The following is a 24,688-nucleotide window of genomic DNA, read 5'->3' as shown; positions in this document are numbered from 1 at the left end:
TTCAACTGGATAAATCTGAATAATTTGTTTTTTTGGATATCTGGATAATTGCGGTTTTTATCTGGATAAATATCCGGTTAAAAATTATCTGGATTGACCCAGAATCTGGATAAAAAAAATTAAATAATAATATTTTTTTTTGACGATTTATTTTATTCTTTCAATTTTTAAAATATTCTATTCCCAGTAAATAGTTTTTGTATGAATTTGTACCAAATTGGCTTATCCATATATAATTGGCCTTAGATTGGCTTAAATTTGAATTATTTTTTGCATAAATTTGAGCTAATTTTAAGCCAATGAGCCCGTTTGGTATAAATTTATAAAAAACTATTTACTGGGATTCGTACTATTAATTAATTTATTAAATAAAAAAAATATCAACAATTTGCATGATTACTCGTCTAATAAAATTATTTTATCATGTTTAGCATTTATTTCATTATACTGTTTAAAATAGAATTATTTGATAAGAGCAAAATTATATAAATATTATTAAAGATTCATCATTTCACTTAATAAAGTAAAATTCACTTTATTTACTTTATTTAAAAAATATTTTACTTAATAAAAATAAAATATTTAATTTAATATAAAAATAAATTTAATGTTAATCAATTATTACTTCTTCTAACACATCCTCATCCTCCACAAAATCATTATTTTCCACATCTAAGTCTAGTGAAAATACATTAATATAATCCATGGTTTGCATCTTATGTTTTAAAAATACTATTTTACCTACTAAACCAGGATCCAATAAACTTTTTTTTGCTGTAATATGGTTTCTTGCATCAGAAAAAAACTGCTTAAAAGCAACAGAGGTAGCAGGAATTCCTAAGTATTTTTGTGCAATAATGGAAAGAATTGGAAAAATTTTCTGTTTAATTTTCCACTAATATAATGGATTTTTATTTTCTCTAGCAACTGGCAAAAGAAAATAAGTAGTAATTTCGTCAGATATTGTTGATGATGAAGTAGATGTTTCTGTTGTTTGAAATACTTTTCTTATTGATTTTTCACATCTCACTTTATACTTATGTAAAGATCTTGTACTGGGAGTTGAACTTGTATTAGTAGAAGTAGTTGAAATTGTTGAAATTGTGGGTGATGGTGGAGTACTAATTTGTTGCTGCATTTCTCTTTTTAGCTGATTATATTGTACTTGTAAATTTGAATGAATTTTTACTTTTATATTTTCATCAAATATAAATTGAAGGTCTTTATATTGAGGGTCTAAGAGTGCTGCTATAATATCAAACTCATCTGGCATTGACCAATAGTGCTTTAAACCCATATATATATATTTTTTTTACATTTTTTAAAACTTCTGAAATATTATTATAATTTATTTCAGTTTGCTGATTAGTTATATTTTCTTCTGTAATAGTATTATTATCAGAATCTTCATTTTCCTCATGTAAATTATCAATTGGCTTTAAGGAATTTGTAAGATTTGTAATGATGGAAAATATTTGACTTAATGTTATATAGGTACTTCCAGAAAAATCTTGTGTAACTTTTTTGAATGGTGCTAAAATATTACATAATTCATCTAATAATTCCCATTTGCTATCCTTTAATATAAATTTTTTCAATCTGTTACCATCAGTTTTTTCTTCAGGTTTGAGAAAACAAGATAAATTTATATTTAATTAAAGTACTGCATATTGAAGAAAAATAAGCTGATCCCAAGCTAAATAAGAAGAATTCCACTTTAAATAATAAAATGCAAATTATACCAAATTTAGTAATTAAAATTAAATATATATTGAATTTTAATAATTAAATCAAATATTTACCTAGTGGATATATCTTGTATTAAATGGTATGTTTCTTCATAACCAATATCTTTTTGAACTTTAATCAGCTGTTCAATTTGTTTTTGAATAGAAAAAAAATTTTACATGTAATACTAAATCTTCTACAACCTTTAAACCTTTATTAATTGCAATATGGGCAGCACAGGAGAGTCTTTTAATTGGTGTTAAATTTCGAATAGCAACTACCATATTAGTTCCATTATCTGTTGTTATTTATATAACCTGACTTTCAATTTCCCATTTTTGAATAGCCTTTTTAATAGCTTCAGTAATTGCTTGGGCAGTATGTGGTGCTGGAAAATAAGATATTTCAAGCAAAACATTTATTCATATGGGCTGATTTGTTTACCTTTAATTAAAATATTGATTTTATTACATTTTTATTATACAAAATACTATATAATATACAGTAAATTGGAGATGAGTATTAAAAAATTTTTATTTAATGTTATTATACTATAAATTGGTAAACATTTCTTTTAAATTAATATAATTCTTAGCATTTACTATATATGCTAAAAATTTGTATCTTAACTTTAAACGTAAATATCTCCAGATCCAATGATCCAATCGGCAAGCTCTTTTTTTGTTCATATAGACCAGATCAAGGGCTTTCCAAAGAGCCTAAATTTATAAAAAATGAATCAGGGATTCCAAGATATTTGCATTTAAGCATGTTAAAAAGTTCGTACCTCAACTTTAAACGTAAATATCTCCGGATCTAATGATTCAATCGATGAGCTCTTTTTTCGCCTATAAAGTCCAGAACAAGGGCTTTCCAACAAGCCTAAAATTATAGAAAACGGATCAGTGAATCTTGATATATTTGCGTTTAAAGATGGTAATACAAACTCTGACATAAAATAATTATTTTTATTGTTTGAAAATATCTATTATGATACCATCTTTTATATGATATTTTTATTATACTTTTATAAACATTTATAGCTACTAAGACTAAATAAATTTTTATTTTACTTTATATTTTATTAAAATATACTTACTTTTTAATAATATATGTTAAAAATTCCATATATATGAAAAATGGGTTTTTTATTAGTAAAATGGGTTTTTTACAGCTCTTTTACATTTAATAATTTAAGTTTCGCAAATGTAAATTTTTGCTCAACTTATTATTTAGTTAAGTGATCATCAATCAGATGATTTTTTGGTATTACAAAACAATTTTGAGTAACAAAAATTGTGAAGATCAATTCAATAACTCTTTTTAATGCAGAGTAATAAATAAATCAGCCCATATGTATTTCAAATCTTTATTGATTCAAGTTGCTGTTAAACCCAAATATTCATGTTTTGAACAAGAAGACCATAAATCAGTAGTTAAAGATATTGATTAAGCAGTTTTTAAAAGTAGTTTTAATTTATTTCTATTATATCCATAACTACAAGCAATCATCATTCTTATTTTTTTTTCTTCAAAAACTGTAAATAGTGGATCAATAATATGCATATGCTCAATATAAGCCTTATGGATTACAGTAAAAAGAGGTTGGATTGTTAAAAGAATCCATCGTAATAGAGATAATTCTTTTTCTTTTTGTCCATTAATATTAGACATAGTAGATTGGATTGCCTTTGATTTATTGTCAGATGTAATACTTTCTGTAGATGGTATAATTTCATGTTTAATGGCATGGTAACTAAGATTTCCTGTAGACCCATCATATTTATAGTTTTTTATACATTTTTACAATATGTATGTACTTCTCTTCTTTCATTTGTTTTCTAACAAAATAATCTCATACCCAATTTACTTTTGATTGTGGCTTATTTATTACAGTAGTTTGTTTAAAGGAATTTGAATCATTTGATATTTGGCTTGTTGATTCAAATGCAGTTAATAATTCTTGATCTGATTTTTCACTAACACTTGTCATTTTTTGCTTTCCAAGGATTTTAAATGACTTTGGAGGACATTCTCTTTTCTTTGCTAATGGTATTAAAGTAATTTCAGTGATTTCGTCACTGGAGTCTTTATTTTCACTTAAAGTAATATAGTTTTGATCATCTATTATTTACGAATTATTTTATTTATTCAATAAAATATGAAATTATAAAAAAATTCAAGAGGATAGAAATAAACGTACTATTTATTTATTTCAATTAAGGCTTAGAATAAGATTAATTTTAATATATAGATATGATAAAAATAAAAATTTTATAAAATTTAATTAATAAAATTCTGCAAATTTTAATTGGCACAAGTTTAATAATTGCATGAATCTAATCACATAAATGCCACAAATTTAATTATATAAATGCCACAAATTGAATCACATAAATGCCACAAATTTAATCATATAAATGCCACAAATTTAATTTTATCTACAAATTTAAAGCCATTAATTTAATCAATGCCACGAATTTAATCATATAAGTGCCACGGTTTTAATTAAATTTAAAGCTGCAAATTTAATCAAATAAAAAACATGATTTTAACTAATAAGTGTCCAAATTTAAAGCCATTAATTTAATCAATGCCACAAATTTAATTATATAAATTAGATATTTAATCATTTGACTAAACTGAAATAGTTTAGACATTTAAAATTAAAAGACAAAATGCCAAAATTCAATATTCCATAGTATTTTCATGGATTTTTTATAGATTTCCATGGATTTTTAATTATTAATAATTACTTATAAAAAAAAATAATAATAAATTTATATTACAATATAATATTTTTTAAAGGAATTTATAAAACTATTATACAGTCAACTCCCTCTATAGTCACTCCCGTTATAGTCACATTCTACTATATAGTCACACCAGTTGAATGTTCAAAACACTTTATTATTAAAAACTATCCTATATAGTCACAATCTATCTATAGTCACCATCACACCTATCCTCAAAAATCTTATATTAAAAAGAACTGTTTATAATCACAGTTATATAAAGAATATATTAAATAACTTGGCATCTAATAATCGTACAAAGATGTATTATAGCTTGTTAGAATCGTCTCACTGAGACGAATCGAATGGTGGTAGTTTTATCCTTTTCCGATCACTGGCTGACGAGTTATTCAACAAAATGTTAGACATTGGCATTATAAATATTTCTTGATTTACGTTTACTGCACCATTAACATTTTGCTAGATTTCTCGGTACCTAGTGATTGTAAAAAGATGATTTATAGCTCGTTAGAATCGCCTCATCGAGACGAATTGAATGGTGGTTAGCACATCTCTCTGTGATCAATATTGACGGAGTTATTACTTAAAAACCATTTAATATTTTTTAATTTCGGAAATTGATCTAGTGATTGGATTTCGATGTATCTTATACCATTAGATTCGTCGCATCAAGACGAATCGAATGGTAGTAAGATCGTCTTTCTAGGATCAATATTGACAGAGTTATTACACAAAAACCATTAATATTTTTTTAATTTCGGAAATTAATCTAGTGATTGGATTTCGACGTATTTTATACCATTAGAACCGTCTCATCAAGACGAATCGAATGGCAGTAAGATCATCTCTCTACGATTAATATTGGCGAAGTTACGATACAATAAAGTTTTAAGTATAATTCTGGCTAAAATTATGTTAATTTTTGGCCAGAATTATGATATACAAATATAAGAAATTTTTTATATATGGTGGCTGTCACCTATAAACAACAATAGTCCGAAATTTTGAAATTTATTTATTTATATTGTGTAACTTATATTTTAAAGTACTTTGTCAAAATATTAATTGCCGTGTGAACGGCAAAATTTTTTTTTTGCCATATTACATGGAATTCTTGTGGATTTCCATGGAATTTTTGTAAAATCCATAAAAATTACATGAAAACTAGTCCGAAATTTTATATTTTTATTATTGCTACTTATTAAAATTATCCAACTTTAACCCATAATATTAATTAAAATTCTTATTAAATTCTATAAAATAATCCGATAGAAATGTTCAGTACATGTTGCTATATCATTTTATCGGTTTAGTTTTTTCTTTTTACTATTCAATTTACAATTTATAAAAATTTGAAGTCACTTAATATTAGTGTGGTTTATAGGTGACAGCCACCATAGTCACATCTCTTTATAATCACCAAATATGGACTGTTCCAAATGTGTGACTATAAAGAGAGTTGACTGTATATATAATATAATTTCATATATTTTTATAATAAAACTATAATTTTATATAATTAAAATTTAAATTTAAAAATTATTACTATATAGTTTAGTCAATAACGAAACCAAAACTGGTTGGTAACGAAACTAAAATTTTTGGTAAAAAGAGTTTAACCAGGTATAACTAATATAAATGCCACAGTTTTAATTAAATTTAAAGCCGCAAATTTAATCAAATAAAAGCCATGATTTTAACTAATAAATATTACAATTTTAATTAAGTACTACGAATTTAATTAAAGCCTTAATTTGTAATGTGTCACAATACAAAATTTATTTGTCAGGTGCCATGAAATTTATTTGTTAAGATCGATCTACAAAAAAAAATTTATATATATAAATCTATCTGAATTTTGGTTTCTATTTGGAGATATCCAGATTTTTATCTGATCCGAATAATCCAGATAAAAACCAGATAATTTTTTTAATTTATCTGGATAACAGTTTCTATTTAGATCGAAGCACTAATTATATTGCAGTATACTTTTTGAAATAATACTAAATAAGTAAAAGAAAAAAATATAAAGTTAAAATCTATACAGATAGATAGTATATAGCAATAAAAATAAAACCTTTAACTTTAAATTAAATATATTTTCACTTTTTTTACTATTATATAATTTGTAATAATCCTAATAAGTTAATTTTTAAATGAAAATTTAATCAATATCACAAATTATATTTTATTTTATTTAATAAAAATAAAACATTTCCTGTAAATAAATAAATATAAATAAATAAATACAAAAAAAAAATTAAATATTTATATTTAAAGCATTTATAAAAATAAAAATATTTAATAAAACTATTTGTTTTTATTTTTTAATCCATTTTTTAAAAGTATATATATATACAATAATTTCAAAAAGAATATATCAATTTATTTAATTACATATTTATCAATTATATAAAATTATATTAATATAATTTATATTATATATATTATAGACCCATATTCTACCTATAGTCACTGTAAGACGAGCAGTCCTTCCATCAGTTTTCAAGCCTTCTTAGTAGCAACCTGATTTCTGTTAACAATGTGAGTTTTTCAGTTTTGCTACTGTTCAAACCTTTCTTCAAATTCTTGAGAGTGTAAGAATTTCCATCAGGTTTGCTTTTCTTATTCTTGTTATTTGTAGTATTTGGTCTAATCTTGTTAACTGAGTCTTGATTCTTTTTCTGATTACGGCCACTTCTTGGTGATTGATTATGATCTTTAGATAGTTGAGGAGTAAAGTACCTAATTCAAATACCTTCATATTCTTGCAAGTTCAATTTGGTATTAGTGATTTTATTCAAATCTGCCCAATTTCATAATACGTGATGAGCTTGCAAGTACTTTTTTTCTGAACCACCTTAAAAGCTTTGTATCCCAGATGGGATACATGAGTTAAAGGTCAAGGGATATAGCATTGAAGTAATGATAGTTTCAGATAAATCTATCACTACAGTCTGAAATCGTTCTCTTTTTTTTCTTTGTTAAAAATTTCAGTTAGCAGGATACCATCAGATAGGAAGACCTCCTAAAGGAGTGATCCAGACTCCTTGCTTTCATAAACTCATAATTCACTCATTGAAGTCAATTGAAATTGTGACTGTTAAATATTTCTTTTAACGTTTCGTCTTGAAAGCAATTATGTGACTCTATTTCTTAAGATGCTGAAGAATTTTAAGTTGAGTCCAGACGGGAGGATATTGTATAAAGTAATTTTCCAAACATTGTTTTTAAGTACTGGGTTATATCTGGTTATTACTGATTGTATTTTTTTTGGAGTAGCATATTGTTGTTTCTTCTTAACTGGCTGAGTCTTGCTATCAGACGTTGTACACTTGGTCACGTTATTCTTCTTTGGCCTATTACCAGGTGGAGTCAGGGATACGTCATAGTTACTGCTTATATCTAGATTCCTGGAAGCCATTTCTGCAAACATAACAGTATGTTAGTGTTTGGAATCATGTAACAGTTATTCGAATAACTTGAGTATATTCAAGTATTTGAATAAGCATAATGGTTATTTGAGTATTCATTTAGCCAGATATAGTATAGTTAAAATTTAATTAGTAGGCATTAAATCCTTAAATTTAACTGAGTTAAAATCATAATTCAGGCTAAAAATTATGTAAATTATTACTATAAAAGAAAATTTAACTTATTTGAATATTATTCGAATACACTTTATAAATTTAAATGAATACTCAAGTATATTTGAATATATTTGATTCCAAATACTACAGTATGTCCTTTTCCTTTTAGGGTATAAGATATGGCTTTGGCGTTTAATTTTGTTGAACTCTTTTTAGAGTTCTTTATTAAAAATTCTGCAATCATGTCTTCTAATTGGTATTTAGTGTTTTGATTGTCATGTTTCACATTCATTAATTGGTGTTCAACGTTTTCAAAAATTTCTGTTTCCATTAGCTGTACTTGTGCTGATACTGGCGTATCATTAGCTAGTTCTGTTGATTCAAATTGCGCCATTTGTTCCTAGATTATACATGCCACCCAAATTATTTTGGACTGCCGTAATTATAAGTAAAATCCCAAATTCAATTATGGCATCCCAAATTATTTTGGCACTTTACATAGTAAATTATATATAAACCGAATGAATTATGACATCCCAAATTATAATTATGGCATCCCAAAATAATTTGGGCAGCATGTATATCCTGGATTGTTTTGTCTATGTAATTCTTCAAAGAGACTTCATACTCGTTGGCAATAGCGGCGAGTGTAAACAACAAGTAGGTAAGCTGAACTTCATTCTTGACACCAAGTTCCTTAAGTACAGGTTTATGGTCCTTAATAAATGTTTCAGTATTGTTGTATTCTTCAGTTGGTAAAATATGCTCTATATATCCTTGAATAGCGGTTGGTCTGGTGAGTTCTACCTTCTGAAGGGCAATACTTAATATTTCAAGAAAGCTCTTTCCATTAATATTACATTTGTTAACCTGTTTCAGGTCTATTTTATTAGTGTATTTGGTCAAGTGTACCACTTTTATAAGTTATAAACTGAAAAAAATAGTTTTATTTTTCTGTTAAAAAAATGGACATTGAGATTGTTAGAAAGAGTTTCCCATTGAATTTTATTAAATTGTTGAATCATTTTTATTAGTTTTAATGATGTAAGTTTAAACAGTATTAAATTATAATTATAAGTTTAATATTTAATAAAAAAGAGTTTAGTTTTTTAGTTTTTTAAAGAATAATTAATTTTTATTTACTTAAAGTAGCAAGTATCATTTATATTGATTTATTTAAAGGGCTTTATTTTATATTTTTTTTTATAAAAGTCATAAACAATTAAGTCAATAGAATTATAATTAATTTTTGAATTTAGTTTTTTATAAAAACTATAAACAATTAAGCCAATATAATAATTAATTTTGGGCTTTTTTTATAAAAGTTATAAATAATTAAGCTAATAGAATAATTTATTTTAGATTTAGTTTTTTATAATTATTTCATTTTTTTTTTATAAAAGTCATAAACAATTAAGCCAATAGAATCATAATTAATTTTTTGGACTTAGTTTTTCATATTTCATTTTTTTTTTTTTATAAAAGCTATAAACAATTAAGCTAATAGAATAATTAATTTTGGGCTTATAAATTATTTCGTTTTTTTTTATAGTCATAAACAATTAAGCCAATAGAATATCATTTATTTTAATCGGGATTTGGGACCATTAAAAAAAAAAGTTGCATTACTTTTTATTCGTTATTTTTACTCCACGTATGGTGATTTACTGAATTAGGAAAATATCTTGCAATTTTGTATATAAATAGAGGTCTTTGTTCAAACAGTGGTTAAACTTTAAAACTTTCTCGAAACAAAAACAAAGAAATAATTTTATCAACTTTATTACACTCAGCGCGTCGCGATCGTTTTGATGCGCGATCTTGTTCTTGTTCTTCCAAGTAACGATGAATCGTCCTTTTGGATGCTTCTCTTATTCAGTACTATCAATGACTTCTTTTTCTTTTGAAATGTCGTCTTTCATGGTAATTTAATAAAAAATTATTTACTAAAAGATTAATGACTTCTTTTTCTTTTTGTTGGAATATTCAGGGAATCTAGTTCTTTAAAAAAGCCACGTTTTCCGACATAGATGAAATAGAAGAGTGGCAAGAATTAGGCATAGATTTTCAAAATTCTAGTATATAAGAATAAAGGTATTTTAAATAAACTCCTTTTTTTGGAATAAATTTATCTTTAGATCACACTATTATATGAGTAAAGTCTGATCCAACTGCATCACCTTTAATTATTTGAATACCTAAAGAATTTCTTAACTGAATAAGAGAATCCGACTGACGATTCCGATACTTGGAAGAACAAGAAACGGATGCGTATTTGAAAAATTGCGCTCATCAAAACGACCGCTGATGTTACATAACATACTGTTAAAGAATTCATCACTTGGTTAAAGATTATTGAGAAAACCAAGCCGCGTTATCCTGCTCTTTCATGAACATTTACTTACAAGCTCAATTACAAGTGATTAGGATCAGGACACAAGTGAGCGGTTCATGATTTTTCAAATATGTTAGCGTTATCAGGTTTGTTAGCATTCAAATTATATATATATTGAAGGGATTGATGTGAAAACTTTAGCTTTAATCTTTATTATTTATTATTTATTATTTATTATTTATTATAGAATATTTGGACAAATTCTACAAATTCTGTCTTAAGTGAAGGCAGTTACACAGTAGTACTGATTCTTGCTGCTACAGTTATGGTTGTAGGCATACTCAAGATTTGAGCTGATGAACGAAGCCTAGGTGGCTAGCTAAATTTACTTAATGTTCGGCGGTGACATAGACAATAAAATTCGTGAAAGGATTAGAAACCAAAGATATGATAATATTATAAAGTTGTATATTTATTAGAACAATTGGCTGCAAATATTCAAGTTTATTTTTTTTATTTTTTAATTGTCTATTTTGGTCAACGTTCTTTAAAACCCAACTTCTTAATGATATGCCTATTCTGACCAATAGTTGTCCTTTAGCCAAGTGTAATTTTTATTTTGAAACAAAAATGAATAAAAAGTGTTATAAACATCTTACCAATCACTAAGATTCTAAAAAAGAAGAGAGACCGAGAAAAAGCATTTATTTCCAAAGTTACTCGTAAAAAAAAAAAAAATTATTACATATTTTAAATCATATCAACATTTATCATTATCACTGTCCCATCAAAATATTCATTATCTCCACATTAAAGGTTTTCTATCTCTAAACTAGCATCTCTAAATTCTATCAAGAAATTCAACACTTCAAGTAATATTCCAGTTTCATAAGTCCAACATCTTGCTACATTAGGAACTCCATAACCGCCACCTCCAAGAACTAACAAGGGAATCTGCCAACTTTTTATAAATCTTACGCACTCTCCATGAACTTTAATACTTTAATACTTATATTAAAACCTCGTAATCTATCTTTTCCGAGAGAATCTGCTCCACATTGTAATAAAATAACACTTGGTTGATAACGATCTCTTACATCTAACATAACATCCTTGAACAATGAAACATGGCTATTATCATCAATTCAATCTTTGAGAGGTACATTTAGACAAAAGAATTTGCCTAATCCGTAACCAATTTCGCTTGTATTTCCGGTTCCATTCTAACGCTGCAATTGATTATTTAATAGGACGTTTTATTTACTTATTTTATTTCTAAAGAGTGGTTATTCAAAGTCAGTTACATTAATAGTATTTTGTATACAAAGAAAACAAAGATAAGCTATCTAAAGAACAAGATCATTGATATTCATCCCGCCAAACAGGACCTCACCTTCGGTAGCTGCTATTTGAAACAGGGGAACTACGCTACTGCCCAAATTAAGAACAAGAAAATAAGACCAGGACTAATCTAAATAAAAATAAAAAGTTAAAAAAAGAAACTGAAGAGCCTATATATTAAAATAAAATAAACTATAATTAAATCTATTGTGTGACCGAGTAAAAATAGCAGATGATAAGTCTATGTTTAATGATGACATCCATGGGAGATTGTGACGGAAATTTGAACTAGTGAGGTATATCCATAAAATCATAAAATGAAGTTGTCGAGAACGCGACGAGAATCATTGGACGGATTAATATAACCGTGTGAGTGACGCGAGCTGATTCATTAGATGGACCAGAAAAATGGTCTTCATCATGATGACATTTGCGTTTCCGGTAAGTCGTGAACGTTGTCTTCGTGATTTGGTGTTCCTGTTTCCATTTTTTCCATTCGGCACTTCGTGCATGCCATAAAGTTTTGAAGATATCTTCGTGAAGATCTGATAAAAATTTTTTTAATAATAACTTTTTGATCGAGGCTTTATTTAAACCTACAGCTCTATATGGGTATATTATATCCTTTGGGATTAAATTGAGTAATAAACAGTGGAGGGCCGGAGCTTCACTCAATGTCGTCGGAGGGTTATTAGTACAGGTAAAAATTGGACAAAACTTATGCAATCTTCGTATAGTGCAGTCAAACTGTCAGAATTAGCTGTAATCGTTGTCTTAAAGATTTCTTTATGTTTATCAAAGACGGGTTTCATTATTTCTAAAACTTTTGGGCAAATCCACAAATGTTCATTGGTTTCTGGTGAATCATGACAGAAAAAACATTGATCGAATCCTTTCAAGATATCGGTTCAGTATGTCTAAAGTCGGGAGGTTGTAACTAGAAGCCTTAACACGCCAGCTTACAGCTTACTATACTTGAGGCTAGTGGGTCTATCAAAAGGATTATATTTTATCCATAATTGTATGTATTCCTAATCTATAATTTAATCAAGGGTGAAATGTTTAAATTGATGATAAATGTGCGATGGGAAATATGATGTTCCAGAGTTCTGAAATTAATGATCTTCTTTAAAGATTTTCTTAAGTCTCGATCTATAGTAATTTCGTCGTTGAACTTGACTGTGCATAGTTGATCGGGTATCCCAAGTGGCGAGATTTGTAACGAGTTAGGATCGTCGCGACCAAATGTGTTGTTTTATATAATAATATTTGATCGGTTCTTGTTTTTAGTATGGATGGCTGCGTGTATAACTATTGTGTTGTTTGAGGGTTGACCAATTATACATATAGGTCGATTATAACCACCATAAATATTTAATAGGATGTAAATGCTAACGCATATAAATCATCAATAAAAACGCACGTGGCCGTAGAACTGACAATACTGCTGTTGAAAGAGTTTCGGGTTTTTCAATTTTGACTAAATAAAAAGGCAAAAAAAAAAGAAATTACTTGTTAAATCAGTAATTAAATGAATTCGGACAATAATTTCAAAATCTTACATTTTCTAATGGTACTTTATATATCCACTTTTTCAATAACCTCTACTAATATCACAGGCTTTAGCTTCTTTTAATACAGAACATTTTTTAATAAAAAAATTAATAAAACAATTATAATATCAAAAAATAAATAAAATAAATAAATAATAAATTTTAAAATTAAATTACCTTCTTGATGGACTTTCTTTAAAATATGTCACTGCAGTATTACACATTGTTAAGTAGAGCAAATATCTTTTGAAATCAAATTAATATCATGTGCCATACAACGTACATTAAAAAATATTTTATATATTTTCTGTAGAATATTTGCTCCTGAATCTGTTACAATTACTGAAAAATTTACTGGACCAATTTCATCAATAATTTCTTCAATTGTTTCGAATAAAATTCGCCGGTATGACTTTAACTTAATAGACACCTTAGCGCCCACAAATATTCTCTATGGTTGGATGTATGAATTAAAAAATTCCAATTGACTGTTAAGTTTAAGAATAAAGATTAACTAAAATTGTTAAATCACTAAACATTGATGTTGGGAATAACATACACTATATTAAATTTGCTGTATTTTTAAATTCTTTAATAACTCGTGTGTTTACAACTGCAGTTTCTTGTGATAAAAGGTTGCCAGAAAGTAATTCTTTTGATGGTGAGTATATCCTGGGCGTAGAGTCTTCAAAAATTCAATAAAAAAAGATTTTCAATTACATGCCATGGAGTGCCACATACAAAAAATGCTTTTACACAAGCACGATCAACTTCATGAGTTCTAATCCTAAGAGAGTTAATACTTACATGAAATGACGAAATCTCCTATTTTTGTTTGAATTGAACCATCATTAAAGTTTTCGCTTTTTAGATGAAAGATTGGTTATATCATCTTTTGTAATATTTTGTAATCAAGATATATTTCCTTCAGATTTTGCAAGATTGTCTTGTACCAGCTGATACTTTAGAACAATAATTAGTAAAAAATGCTTCCAACTCTTGTGGTTAACCCTTTTTCCAAAATAGATCCCAGTATACACAGGTTGCTTCTGATACTTTTCTACCTTATATAGCATGGTCTCTCATACCAAAGACTTAAAGCGACCACCAGAACCTTTTCTTTTCTTTTTTTTTTGTTGGAATTATAAGGAGTAGCATTTGAGAAGGGTTAGAAAAGGTAAATTTTGCGTAAACAGTTAAAAGAAAATGATAATTAATAATTGATTGTTTTTTAAAGTCAGACGAAAAGAAAAAAGGGAAATGTTTATTTATGATTAAACGCGACGACGGGTTCGCATAAATATTGCATTTTTGCGAGATGATTAGATGAGAAAGATCGAAAATATCACCTAATTTAGTCACCAATTAAAAGGAATTCACGTGACGTTTAGTTTCGGAAGTTTCGGAAATTTCTCCAGGTTCGGAAGATCAATCAACATACTTCTACAGAATCAACAAACTGTGAAATTGAAGATTATCTTTGCGCCAGGAATTCATTCATGATGCTACCAAGGGACACATGACTAGAAAATAATTTTTCATGAAATTCACATGAGTTGACATGACTGCTCGGGATTCTTGCATCCTTGTGAAAACTGCGAAGATGTCCAAGATCATGCTTCAATTGCTTCATATATACGTAATGCATCAAAAGTATCATCAAAAACAGCATGATTCTATTTGTCTGCATAATATTTTCGTCAGAATTATTATTTATTTATTTTTTGAAAACCGCTTTTAATTTGAAAAAAAAAATCTAAACGAGTATCTTAGTAAATTAAAAAATATGTTCAATCATTATCCCAACGTTAAAGTATCTGATAAACAACGAACAATTTATCAATGACGAAACTTAAAAGTTTATGATAAATCATACTTAAGTTTTATACTAATAAAGATTATATAAAGATGTTTAGTTACTTGGTCTTTATTGGTTGCGAAAAAATTTTTGCAATTAAACAAGATCGTTTTCATAATGATATGAAATTCTTCGATAAACTTCCAAAATTAGGAAGACTTTTAAGTTTCATAAATAGATTACTACCGTAATCTACGAAATAACTTAATTAGCTCGTGACCAGTCATGTTCACAATAATATAAATCGGTGAATCTTTCAGAAAGTTCCATCTCAAACAAAATAATAGGTTATAGGATTGTAGGAGCGAATGAATTTCTTTTTTCATCAATTCATATCATATTATTTCAAAACTTAAGAACCACAGTATATCACAGAAATATTTCCTTATTTCATTAAATTATAGTAATCGAATCTCTTAAAATTGTTAATTTTGAATATTGTTAATATTGTTTCAGTTGTTTCTTATTACTAATTGTAAACTTTAACGTGCCTTTGATGAGTTCAATTAATTAGCCATATAAACTTTCTTTTAAATGTAAATTTTATTGGTTAAAGGTAATTTCTTTGCTGGTTTAATGTTTCTTTCGTAAAGTTATAAATTGAGGTTCCAGAATATCTGCTAAATTTTCTTTATCCATCTGGTTGTGTTTCAAAAGACAAAAGCACTTAATATTTAGATTATCAATAATATCCACTTATTATTATTATCTGATATTCATAATCTAATGGAAGGTTGTTGCTTTATTATAATTTCATTCCATGATAAATCTTATTACTTACATTTGCGTTTGCCTTTTTGTGCCAGATTATAGGTGAATCCGGACTTCCCTCTAACTACGAATCTTAAAGAAACACTCCTGGACTACTCAGGCAATGGTTCCAAGTGATTATGCTTTGAAGATAACACCCCTTCAAATTTATTAACTATTAAGATTTATTATAATTGTAATTAGGTTTATTTTAGAAAAATAAATAGTATTCTGCTATATACCCAAATTATGATAATAATTAATTACTATGTTTTGATTGCTATTAGATTGTCTAAGCTCGTGAGTCGTGATGTGCTGGATCAGGTCAAATAAATTAAATGCACACATTAATCATTCAATGAATCCTTGCGGTAGGAAGAACTCTTGCATCCACCTGTTCGCATTATTAAAGATAAAATTATAATCAAATATAATTTATTCCTATATCGCAATAATACATATCTTAAACGATTTACCGCTACAACACAAACCCGACGCTCACAATCCTGACAAATCATAATCCCGAAACTTCAGAATCCTCCACATTATTTTAGACATTCATTATTCCGAAACTATTCTTGAAATATAATGGCATAATATAGAAATTCTATCGCAATTTAAGAGCAAGTTCTTTTTTTTTAAAAAAAAAATCAATCAAAATAAATAAAATTTACAAAAATTTATGATTAATATTTGCGAAGTGATTTTTAATTTTTGTGATGTATTATTAAATATTAATAAAAAAAAAAATAATAAAAACATTTAATTTTGCAATGTTAAAAAAATTATTGATTTTACAATAGAAATTATAATTTTGCGATATTTTTAAAAATTATTACAAAATATGATCTGATCCATAATGCAAGTTTCTTACTAGTAAGATATTTAGTATATAATTTCACAAAATGAATAAATAAATGTCAAATAAATTAGTGCCACAAAATTAAGTAAATACCACAATATAATTAATAAATTTTATTAGTTTTATTAGTTTTTTAAAAGAACCTACAAATTATAAATAATTAATTTTATGCAAAGATTAAGATCCTATTATTATTATCTTCTTTTCAAATTAACCATTATACGCCAAATTAAACGTGTTAACGATAACACAATGTCGGTACCCAAAATAAACAATTACTGTTTGCTTTGACGGTCAAATTTCTCTGGATCGGAATTTATATATGAAATTTTTGTAGAATAATTTATTATAAAAAACGCTTATTTATAATTTATTAATATAAACTTTATACTAAGCAGCATGACATATGAATAATTTATACTTTATAAACGCATTTTTATTTACTGCTGTTTAATTTAATGTTAAATTTATAATATTTAATATTAATATTATCAAATTAAGTTTGAAAGAATTTTGTAGTCTACGAAATTCATGATTTGTGAAAGAGATTTTTTAGAAATCGTTAACTCAAGAAAAAAGTGTTTATAAGAAGTTAGCTGTTAACGAAGGGGAAGGTTCTTTTGGAAGTTCGTTGATTCAACTTTAAAATGAAAGTGAATATCTTAATGCAAAAATTTCATAAACGCGCTCCCATCTCCGTTCCATCCCAACAGCCACAACACTTGAAACATTTCCACTTATTACTTTATAATTATCATATTACAAAGCTACGATAACAATAAAAAATCTCCCAATTTTGGATAATTGATATTTTTTGCAACATCGTATAATCATATATCCGGATATCTTGCTTCATATATAAAATAAATTATAGAAACCTACAAATTTTATAAAAATTAATTATTATTATCATCCAAACAAGAATATTCACATAATTATTAAAAATTATAAAGTATACTTACATCAAAAAATTTCTTATCTGTCAGATGATCCGGATATATTTCATCCCTGTATCTTGACACACGGTTGCTTGTCTCTTACGAACACAGAAACAACATGACCGGGATAAAATGTAAGGGCTTTAAAAAAGCCAAAACACACCAAGGCCGAGGGTGGCTCCGGTTGCGAGTTTATCACGTAAGTTCCATGTTACATGATTGAACTCTTAATAGCGGGTGAGAAGAACTCTTGCATCCACCTGTTCGCGTTATTGAAGATAAAATTATAATCAAAATATAATTCATTCCTATATCGCAATAATACATATTTTAAACCTATCACGGCCATTTCATTAGATCTAATTTTATTTTATTTTTTTTTACTCACCCCAAATTGTTGCATATATTCATTTCGATAATTTAGTATATTAACCCCCGGCTCAAATCATATTGGTACGAATGGACGGATCCTGACGAGTTAATGTCATCATCTAGTCTACCTTTTTTTCATCATATGTCATTGACCCTGTTATATACAAAATATTTTTTTTTGTTTAGAAAACAAATTCTTATAATTATATGATATTGCATAATTTATCCAAAAGTTTGGATAAGTGAACAGAAGGGAACGCATCTGGCGTTTATTATCCTCACCAAAAACTTTTCTTTATTTTTCTTCAGAAAATAAAAAAAAAATGACTGGTCAACTTCCAAATCTTCCAACTGAGTGCTATATAATCCATTGACTGACCATATCGTGAGAAATGCAAAAAATGCAAATAGCCAAAAGTTCCTTTGGCAATACGGGCTCCAGTGATAAAGATAAGCTCCCTGCGGGATGTAAAAAGATCTACCTACACTAGCATGTACTGTAGAAACCTTGTGACCAATGATAATGTTTAGCGCCATTATTGCTTATTACATAAATGATTATAATTCATTATGAGATTCAGTTTTATAAAAAGAAAGAAAGGAAAATAAAAAAAAAACTTACCCGTTCGGCAATTGTTGGTCATGCTGCTTATAAAAAACTGATCTAGTTCTGCATCACTATGTGCCCAACTCTATTTTTATCGTAAATTCTTGTGGTGAAGGGTCTCGTCACGACTTTGTTTCTAGTTGCACCAAATTTATGAATATAATTAATATTCAATATTGACCACATTTTTAACGAAAAATATTTTTTTTTTACGTACTATCGAATACTGGTCTCGCACATCCCAGGTAGTACCATTACTAAACACCAATTTCTCGCCGTATTAAAGAAAACCAAATAGAATAGACTAAAGAAAACCAATAGAATAGACTAAAGAAACCAATAGAATAGACTAAAGAAACCAAATAGAATAGACTAAAGAAAACAAAAGAATAGACTAGAGAAAACCAAATAGAATAGACTTAAGAAAACCAAATATAATAGACTTAAGAAAACCAAATATAATAGACTAAAGAATAGACTAAAAAACCAAGGAAAACCAAATATACTGAAGAAAACAAAAAAGGCATTGAGTCACAAAACAGTTAAATATCTTCATATTTAATCACAGAAGAATCTGGGTGTAATCGATACATCGTAATGTAACTTTAATCGGTCTTCCTTCACGTGGTCTTCTTACGAATTCTGTAATCTTCATGATGGATAAGAATATAATAATTATTTCACTGTTACAGTCAGACCTCCATAATTGCACATTGTGCATTTATAGAGGTCTGACTGTATTAAGCACAAGTGCTTAATAACAGTGGAAATAGGTATTTTTATTTAGGGAGGTAATTATTATTTTTTTTTTTTTTCTGGTAGCTTGGGCAAAAATGAACGATTTTTATAATAATTCCATGAGTGATTGATTGTCATACATGAAAGTTGTACAATTATTGTATAATTATACATAAATATATGCTTTCAAGTTTTTTCGGGAAGAACTCAGTGTAAGTTGGATTATATTTTTTTTCGCGTGAAATGTGATTTGTAAATTAACGGTTAACTCCTATTGAAGCTTAGTTCAAATGCATTCGTAGGCCTCATGAGCAAGCACACAAGTGTAAATGAGATTTCAGATAACATAATTTATTGAAAGATTCTTACTTTTACATTGAACCATATGATCAAATCATTTGATCACAAAGGAATTTCCGGATGTATGAATTAAAAATATATATTACAATCAGACTTAAACGCGCTTTTATTTTGTGCAATACAAACAAAAGAAGTTGTTTAAACTTGAAAAAACTTACATAATTTTTACGTAAAATGAGATTAATGAAAGACGCCAACGAAGTAAAAAGATTAAATTAATTATTGGCGTAAAAACAACGATGCCAATTAAGAAAAGTTCCCCATTCTTCATGGGTTTTCTTTTTTTTTTAAATATATACACATAATTTATTGAATATATTATATTAAAATAATTTACTGTAAACATATTTTACTTTAGTATCATTGTATAATACAGCATTTTACTTTTATAATTTATTATCTCCCTCTTAAATATATATTTATTTGTATTATTCAAACAGAAAATGCCTCAAAAGAGATAAAAACAACTAAAGATAAAGTGGATATATAAAAAGACATTCTATTCAAAATGTCACCAATAATAGATACACATTGAGTTGCATAATTTATGAATATCTTGTATTACTATATGCTATTCATCGAAATCACCTTAACCTTTGTTGGTTATTGTGGAACAAGCAACCAGCACTAATATGATATGCAAGTTTTTTTTTTCTTATTAAAATTAATATGTATTTCAATTATAGTAACGTCATAAAAATAATTATTATATAGGTTCCGTGTGAAAATTTTTTATGTTTTCCTTATCTCCTGCAGGAGAAAATGTTTCAAAATATAATGTATATACGTTGACGCAGTTGATGCAGCTAACCCATTTTAAAACAACCTACCAATACTTTTTATGCATATTTGTCATGCATATCTTGCATATTTCTATAATGATAGATCCAAATCAATTTTAGACCTGTTTTTATTATGCTAATAACATATGTTAAATTTTAATATCTAAAAAATGATAAATATTTGAAGATACTATTTTTTTAAAAAATGAAGATATTAGAATAGTTAAAATTTAAAAAGAACGAAATTTTCAAGATAAAGGGAATCCAATAAATGTCAAAAGAAAAAAGAAGATTCTTATATTCGACTAAACCTAAGGTGAAATTTTTTTAAAAATTATCAATATAAAGTATTGAAAAGTCGGAGTTTGGGCATATGCATCCGCTAGTTTACAAATCTTATTCGTCAAAGGAATACCCAATTTGAGGAAGTCTAATGCTTGATTTCGGAATCTCTGCAATTCTGTGCAGAATGTTGAAATTAAAATATTTACATTTTTTGTTAATACAATAAAATTCGTTTATAGAAAATTATCCTAATTCTTGAAAGGTATTATTGATAAAAAAAAATGTTTTAACCTAAAAAAAGACCTCCAGTGGGAAAAAAAATTTTTTTTATTCCCATTTTATAAAATCTTTTTTCAAATATTGTCAAGAATCAGGTTTTACTACAAGTTATATCGGCATATTTTATATTAGTATAGATATTCTATCATAGTATCACAACACTTGTATATTCTATCATAACATCATCTGATCCTTCATATACAGCAAAATATTAAATACCCTTTATAATTATTAATTCGGTGACAAAATACAAAGTAAAGGCGCAGAACAATGAGTCAGAGACGCCTTCACGTGATCTAAATTCATGATTTGTTCTTTGCCTTCATATGTTAATAAGAGAAATATTCTAAATCAACATGAATTACTTAGAATGCAATTCAAAAAAAATTTATTTAATTATTTTGTTTTACATTTTAGTAAATTTTGGATCGGAGAACAATAAAAACTTGATCTATTTCTAATGAACCTATCTTATCCTAAACTCTCACGAATTTTCTCCTTCTGCGATCCTTAAAATAAATTAATTATTAACTGATAATGTATTTATTTGTGTCATTTATCGGCGCTCTGTCGCGCACATGATTTGAAATTTTATGCGTGAAAAGCATAATAATGGGTTAAGGCCATATAACTATTATTTATCTATTATTTCTGTAAAATCTCCGTAAAAATGAGAAAATGTAAATAATTTGATAAGTTCTGTGATATAAGGTTATTAATTCTAGAAATATGAGCCTTTTACGGAAAAAAGATGGAATATAAAAAACGGACCGACTTTTTTTTTACAGAAGGATTAGGTAATACCGTAATTTTAGATAAGGGATTTAGGGTAAAGAAATTAGGACATTTAGGAGATTAAGTAAGAAAATTATCATAAAGAAGAGAGTTAAATATTCAATTATAATAAATTATATCAATGAAATGAATATGATCCAAAAAAATGTACAGTACATCAAACTTTTTTCAAAAACCGATTTCATAGTGCTATGAACTTTTAAGCATATAAAAAAAATTCTTAATATAATCACGTGGTTTGAAACTGGGGTTCCTTAACGTGGCGTACGATATTAACGTACGGAACTGGCCGGAATTAACGCACGTGCACGTGCATAACTCCTAAACTCGGGCCGCCGGGTGTACGTTAAGATTGTACACCCCCTTGTAAGATAAGGACGCGTCTTCTTTTCAACAAGTTATATTTGGTATTAATTACTATCATTTGCTTTTGTTGCTGATAATTAATTAAAAAATTAAATAAATATTGATTCACATTTCATTATTTTATATTTGATCATAATTATTTATTTCAAGTATTTTAATTCGTTCATTTAGATTAAATAAATGTGATTGATTTAGGCAGCTACGTCACAAAATCATGAATTTATTGATTATTTAAGGGGAGGATAGCATTTTCAATATAAATCATGTGGTGAAACAAATGAGATTTACCATAATTTCTGCGAAATTATAAGAAATTATGGAAATTATGAGAAATTATGCTAATCAAAAAAATGCTATTCTTATTAACAAAACAGTTAACATGTTACTTTACGTTTTTATAAACATGGTTTTGTTCATGCGAAAAAACTCAGCTCATGCGAACACTACTATTCTATATTTTATTGTTTTAAACATAAAAACTATTAAATATTATAAACTTTTCTTGTAATAGGTTAAATTAATAAACGTTTTTATTAAGTATTTGTAAAAGTTTTTCAATTGTGCGAAAATCACATACACAAGAAGTTAGTGAATTTACGTTGATCTCACCAACAAAATAAAAAATAAATAAAATAAAATAATAAAATAAAATAAAATAAAAAATTGGCTTTCATTAAGCCAAGGAGTATGTAACAAATTAGTGAGATCGCACTAACAAACTAAAATATAATAAAAATTAGCTTTCAATAATAAAACATCAGAGATTTTAAAGAAGAGAAGAGTGTTCGATACTAAGCCAAGAGGGTAATTACATAAATTACGCACCTGAGAATCGTCGCACTAACAAACTAGAATAAAATAAAAATTAGCTTTCAATAATAAAACATCAGAGATTTTAAAGAAGAGTGTTCGATATTAAGCCAAGAGGGTAATTACATAAATTACGCACCTGTCATCAAGAGAGATTCGTCGCACTAACAAACTAAAATAAAATAAAAATTAGCTTTCAATAATAAAACATCAGAGATTTTAAAGAAGGGTGTTCGATATTAAGCCAAGAGGGTAATTACATAAATTACGCACCTGTCATCAAAAAAAAGTCGTGTTGTAATCGGCGCCACTCTTGATGGGTAGTAAAATTTCCCACTTCTCAAAATCATCTTTCTCACTCCATTTCGACCATACCGGCGCCCACTGCACCGGCGCCCACTGCATTTTACGCTGTTGACGTTTTTATTCATGGCGAAATTGCGAAAATACTATATTTTATGTAAAAGCAGAAGAGCTATTAAATTTTTCTTTTGAAAAACAATAAAATAAAAATGAAAGATTCAAATAATAAATATTATCCACCGCTTTTATTTATTGTTAAAAAAAGTAAAAAATATACCTTTTAAATACAAATAAACAAAAGGTTTTGAGCTATAGGAGGGAAGAAAAGGATAAGGGAAGTAAGGGACGAAAGGAAGTGAATGGGGAAGGAAGGGAAAAGGGAAGGAATGTTATTTGTTTATTTTTATTTATTTTTATTTATTTTTACTTTTACTTAAAAAGTCAAATACATACGTTATACTGGCTAAGCGTCAAAAAATTTTATAAAATACAAGCGAGAACAGACCGACTCTAGTTTTATTATTTTTATAAAGACGGAATTAACTAGTGTGAACGCGCTGTAAGAGAGGAAAACGAAAGCATAACGGAATTTCCCCCTAATTGCCCACACAATTTAAATGTTTTAAATGTTTTGAAACACTGTGATTGGCTAGATCCCAAAATGTGCTTTACGTGTACTTACGTGTTTTTACTTATAAACAGGTTTTATTACTTGTTTTAATAACTTGTCACTAACTTGTCACGGGACTAATTATCTGTTATGTTATTTGTTAATGTTTGTTATAAATTATAAACTTGGCTCTTTCTGTAATCTTGTTCACGTGGATTTTAAAAATAAAAAAATAAATTATAAACTTGGCCAAAATTAAGGTAATACTGGCTGAATTATCTTAATTCTGGTAAACATATCAATACAATATTAATATACGAACTGACCGGAGTTGACGTTAACGCTATAACGTGCAAGTGCATAACTCCTAAACTCGGGCCAGTTCGTATGTTAATTCCCCACTGTACGTTAAGGACGCCCGTAACTTACAGTGTAATTTACGTAACGATTAGCATCCCTAAATGGATTATTTTTTTGATAAACTTTTTATGAATTTCCTTTTGCTAATTAATCATTACAGTGATTCATACTTTAAGAATAATACTTTTGTAATATTCAAAATAATAATAGTTAAGTATTTTATTAATTAATATTTGATATTTTTTTAGAAATAAATTGATATATTTTTATAAGAATAATAATAGTTAATGTAGTTAATGGGAATTTATTA

At 27.1% G+C, this 24,688-nt stretch overlaps 3 protein-coding genes across 3 annotated transcripts; all 3 read right to left on the bottom strand.

Moving 5' to 3' along the window:
- Window positions 1–895: 895 nt before the first annotated feature.
- OCT59_026735 (uncharacterized protein) lies at window positions 896–1,273 on the bottom strand (the record flags this gene model as incomplete). Its single annotated transcript, XM_066143395.1, has 1 exon — window positions 896–1,273. The coding sequence occupies one exon, from the start codon at window positions 1,271–1,273 to the stop codon at window positions 896–898; it is 378 nt and encodes a 125-aa protein (XP_065992919.1).
- Window positions 1,274–10,946: 9,673 nt separating this feature from the next.
- Window positions 10,947–11,515, bottom strand: OCT59_026734 (uncharacterized protein; the record flags this gene model as incomplete). Its single annotated transcript, XM_025328957.2, has 4 exons — window positions 10,947–10,983; window positions 11,069–11,082; window positions 11,277–11,350; window positions 11,431–11,515. The coding sequence occupies 4 exons, from the start codon at window positions 11,513–11,515 to the stop codon at window positions 10,947–10,949; spliced, it is 210 nt and encodes a 69-aa protein (XP_025164539.2).
- Window positions 11,516–17,119: 5,604 nt separating this feature from the next.
- Window positions 17,120–18,763, bottom strand: OCT59_026733 (uncharacterized protein). Its single transcript, XM_066143394.1, has 5 exons — window positions 18,706–18,763; window positions 18,366–18,625; window positions 18,100–18,237; window positions 17,736–17,971; window positions 17,120–17,651 (listed from the first exon to the last, which is right to left on the bottom strand). Exons 1-3 carry the CDS (start codon window positions 18,725–18,727, stop codon window positions 18,229–18,231), a joined length of 291 nt encoding a protein of 96 aa, XP_065992918.1. The 5' UTR covers window positions 18,728–18,763; the 3' UTR covers window positions 17,120–17,651; window positions 17,736–17,971; window positions 18,100–18,228.
- Between the last annotated feature and the right edge of the window lie 5,925 nt (window positions 18,764–24,688).

The sequence above is a fragment of the Rhizophagus irregularis genome, chromosome 6, assembly GCF_026210795.1.
Source record: "Rhizophagus irregularis chromosome 6, complete sequence".
In the NCBI taxonomy this organism is placed as follows: Eukaryota; Fungi; Glomeromycota; class Glomeromycetes; order Glomerales; family Glomeraceae; genus Rhizophagus; species Rhizophagus irregularis.
The sequence above is the reverse complement of the archived record's forward strand: the minus strand, read 5'-3'. Positions and strand labels throughout refer to the sequence as shown.

Excerpts from the sequence above, each read along its gene's own strand:
- OCT59_026733 (XM_066143394.1), bottom strand. The coding sequence starts at position 18,727 with ATGACCAACAATTGCCGAACGG. Across the intron at positions 18,626-18,705 it reads GACCAACAATTGCCGAACGG|CAATAATGGCGCTAAACATT; the intron begins GTAAGTTTTTTT and ends TTATGTAATAAG.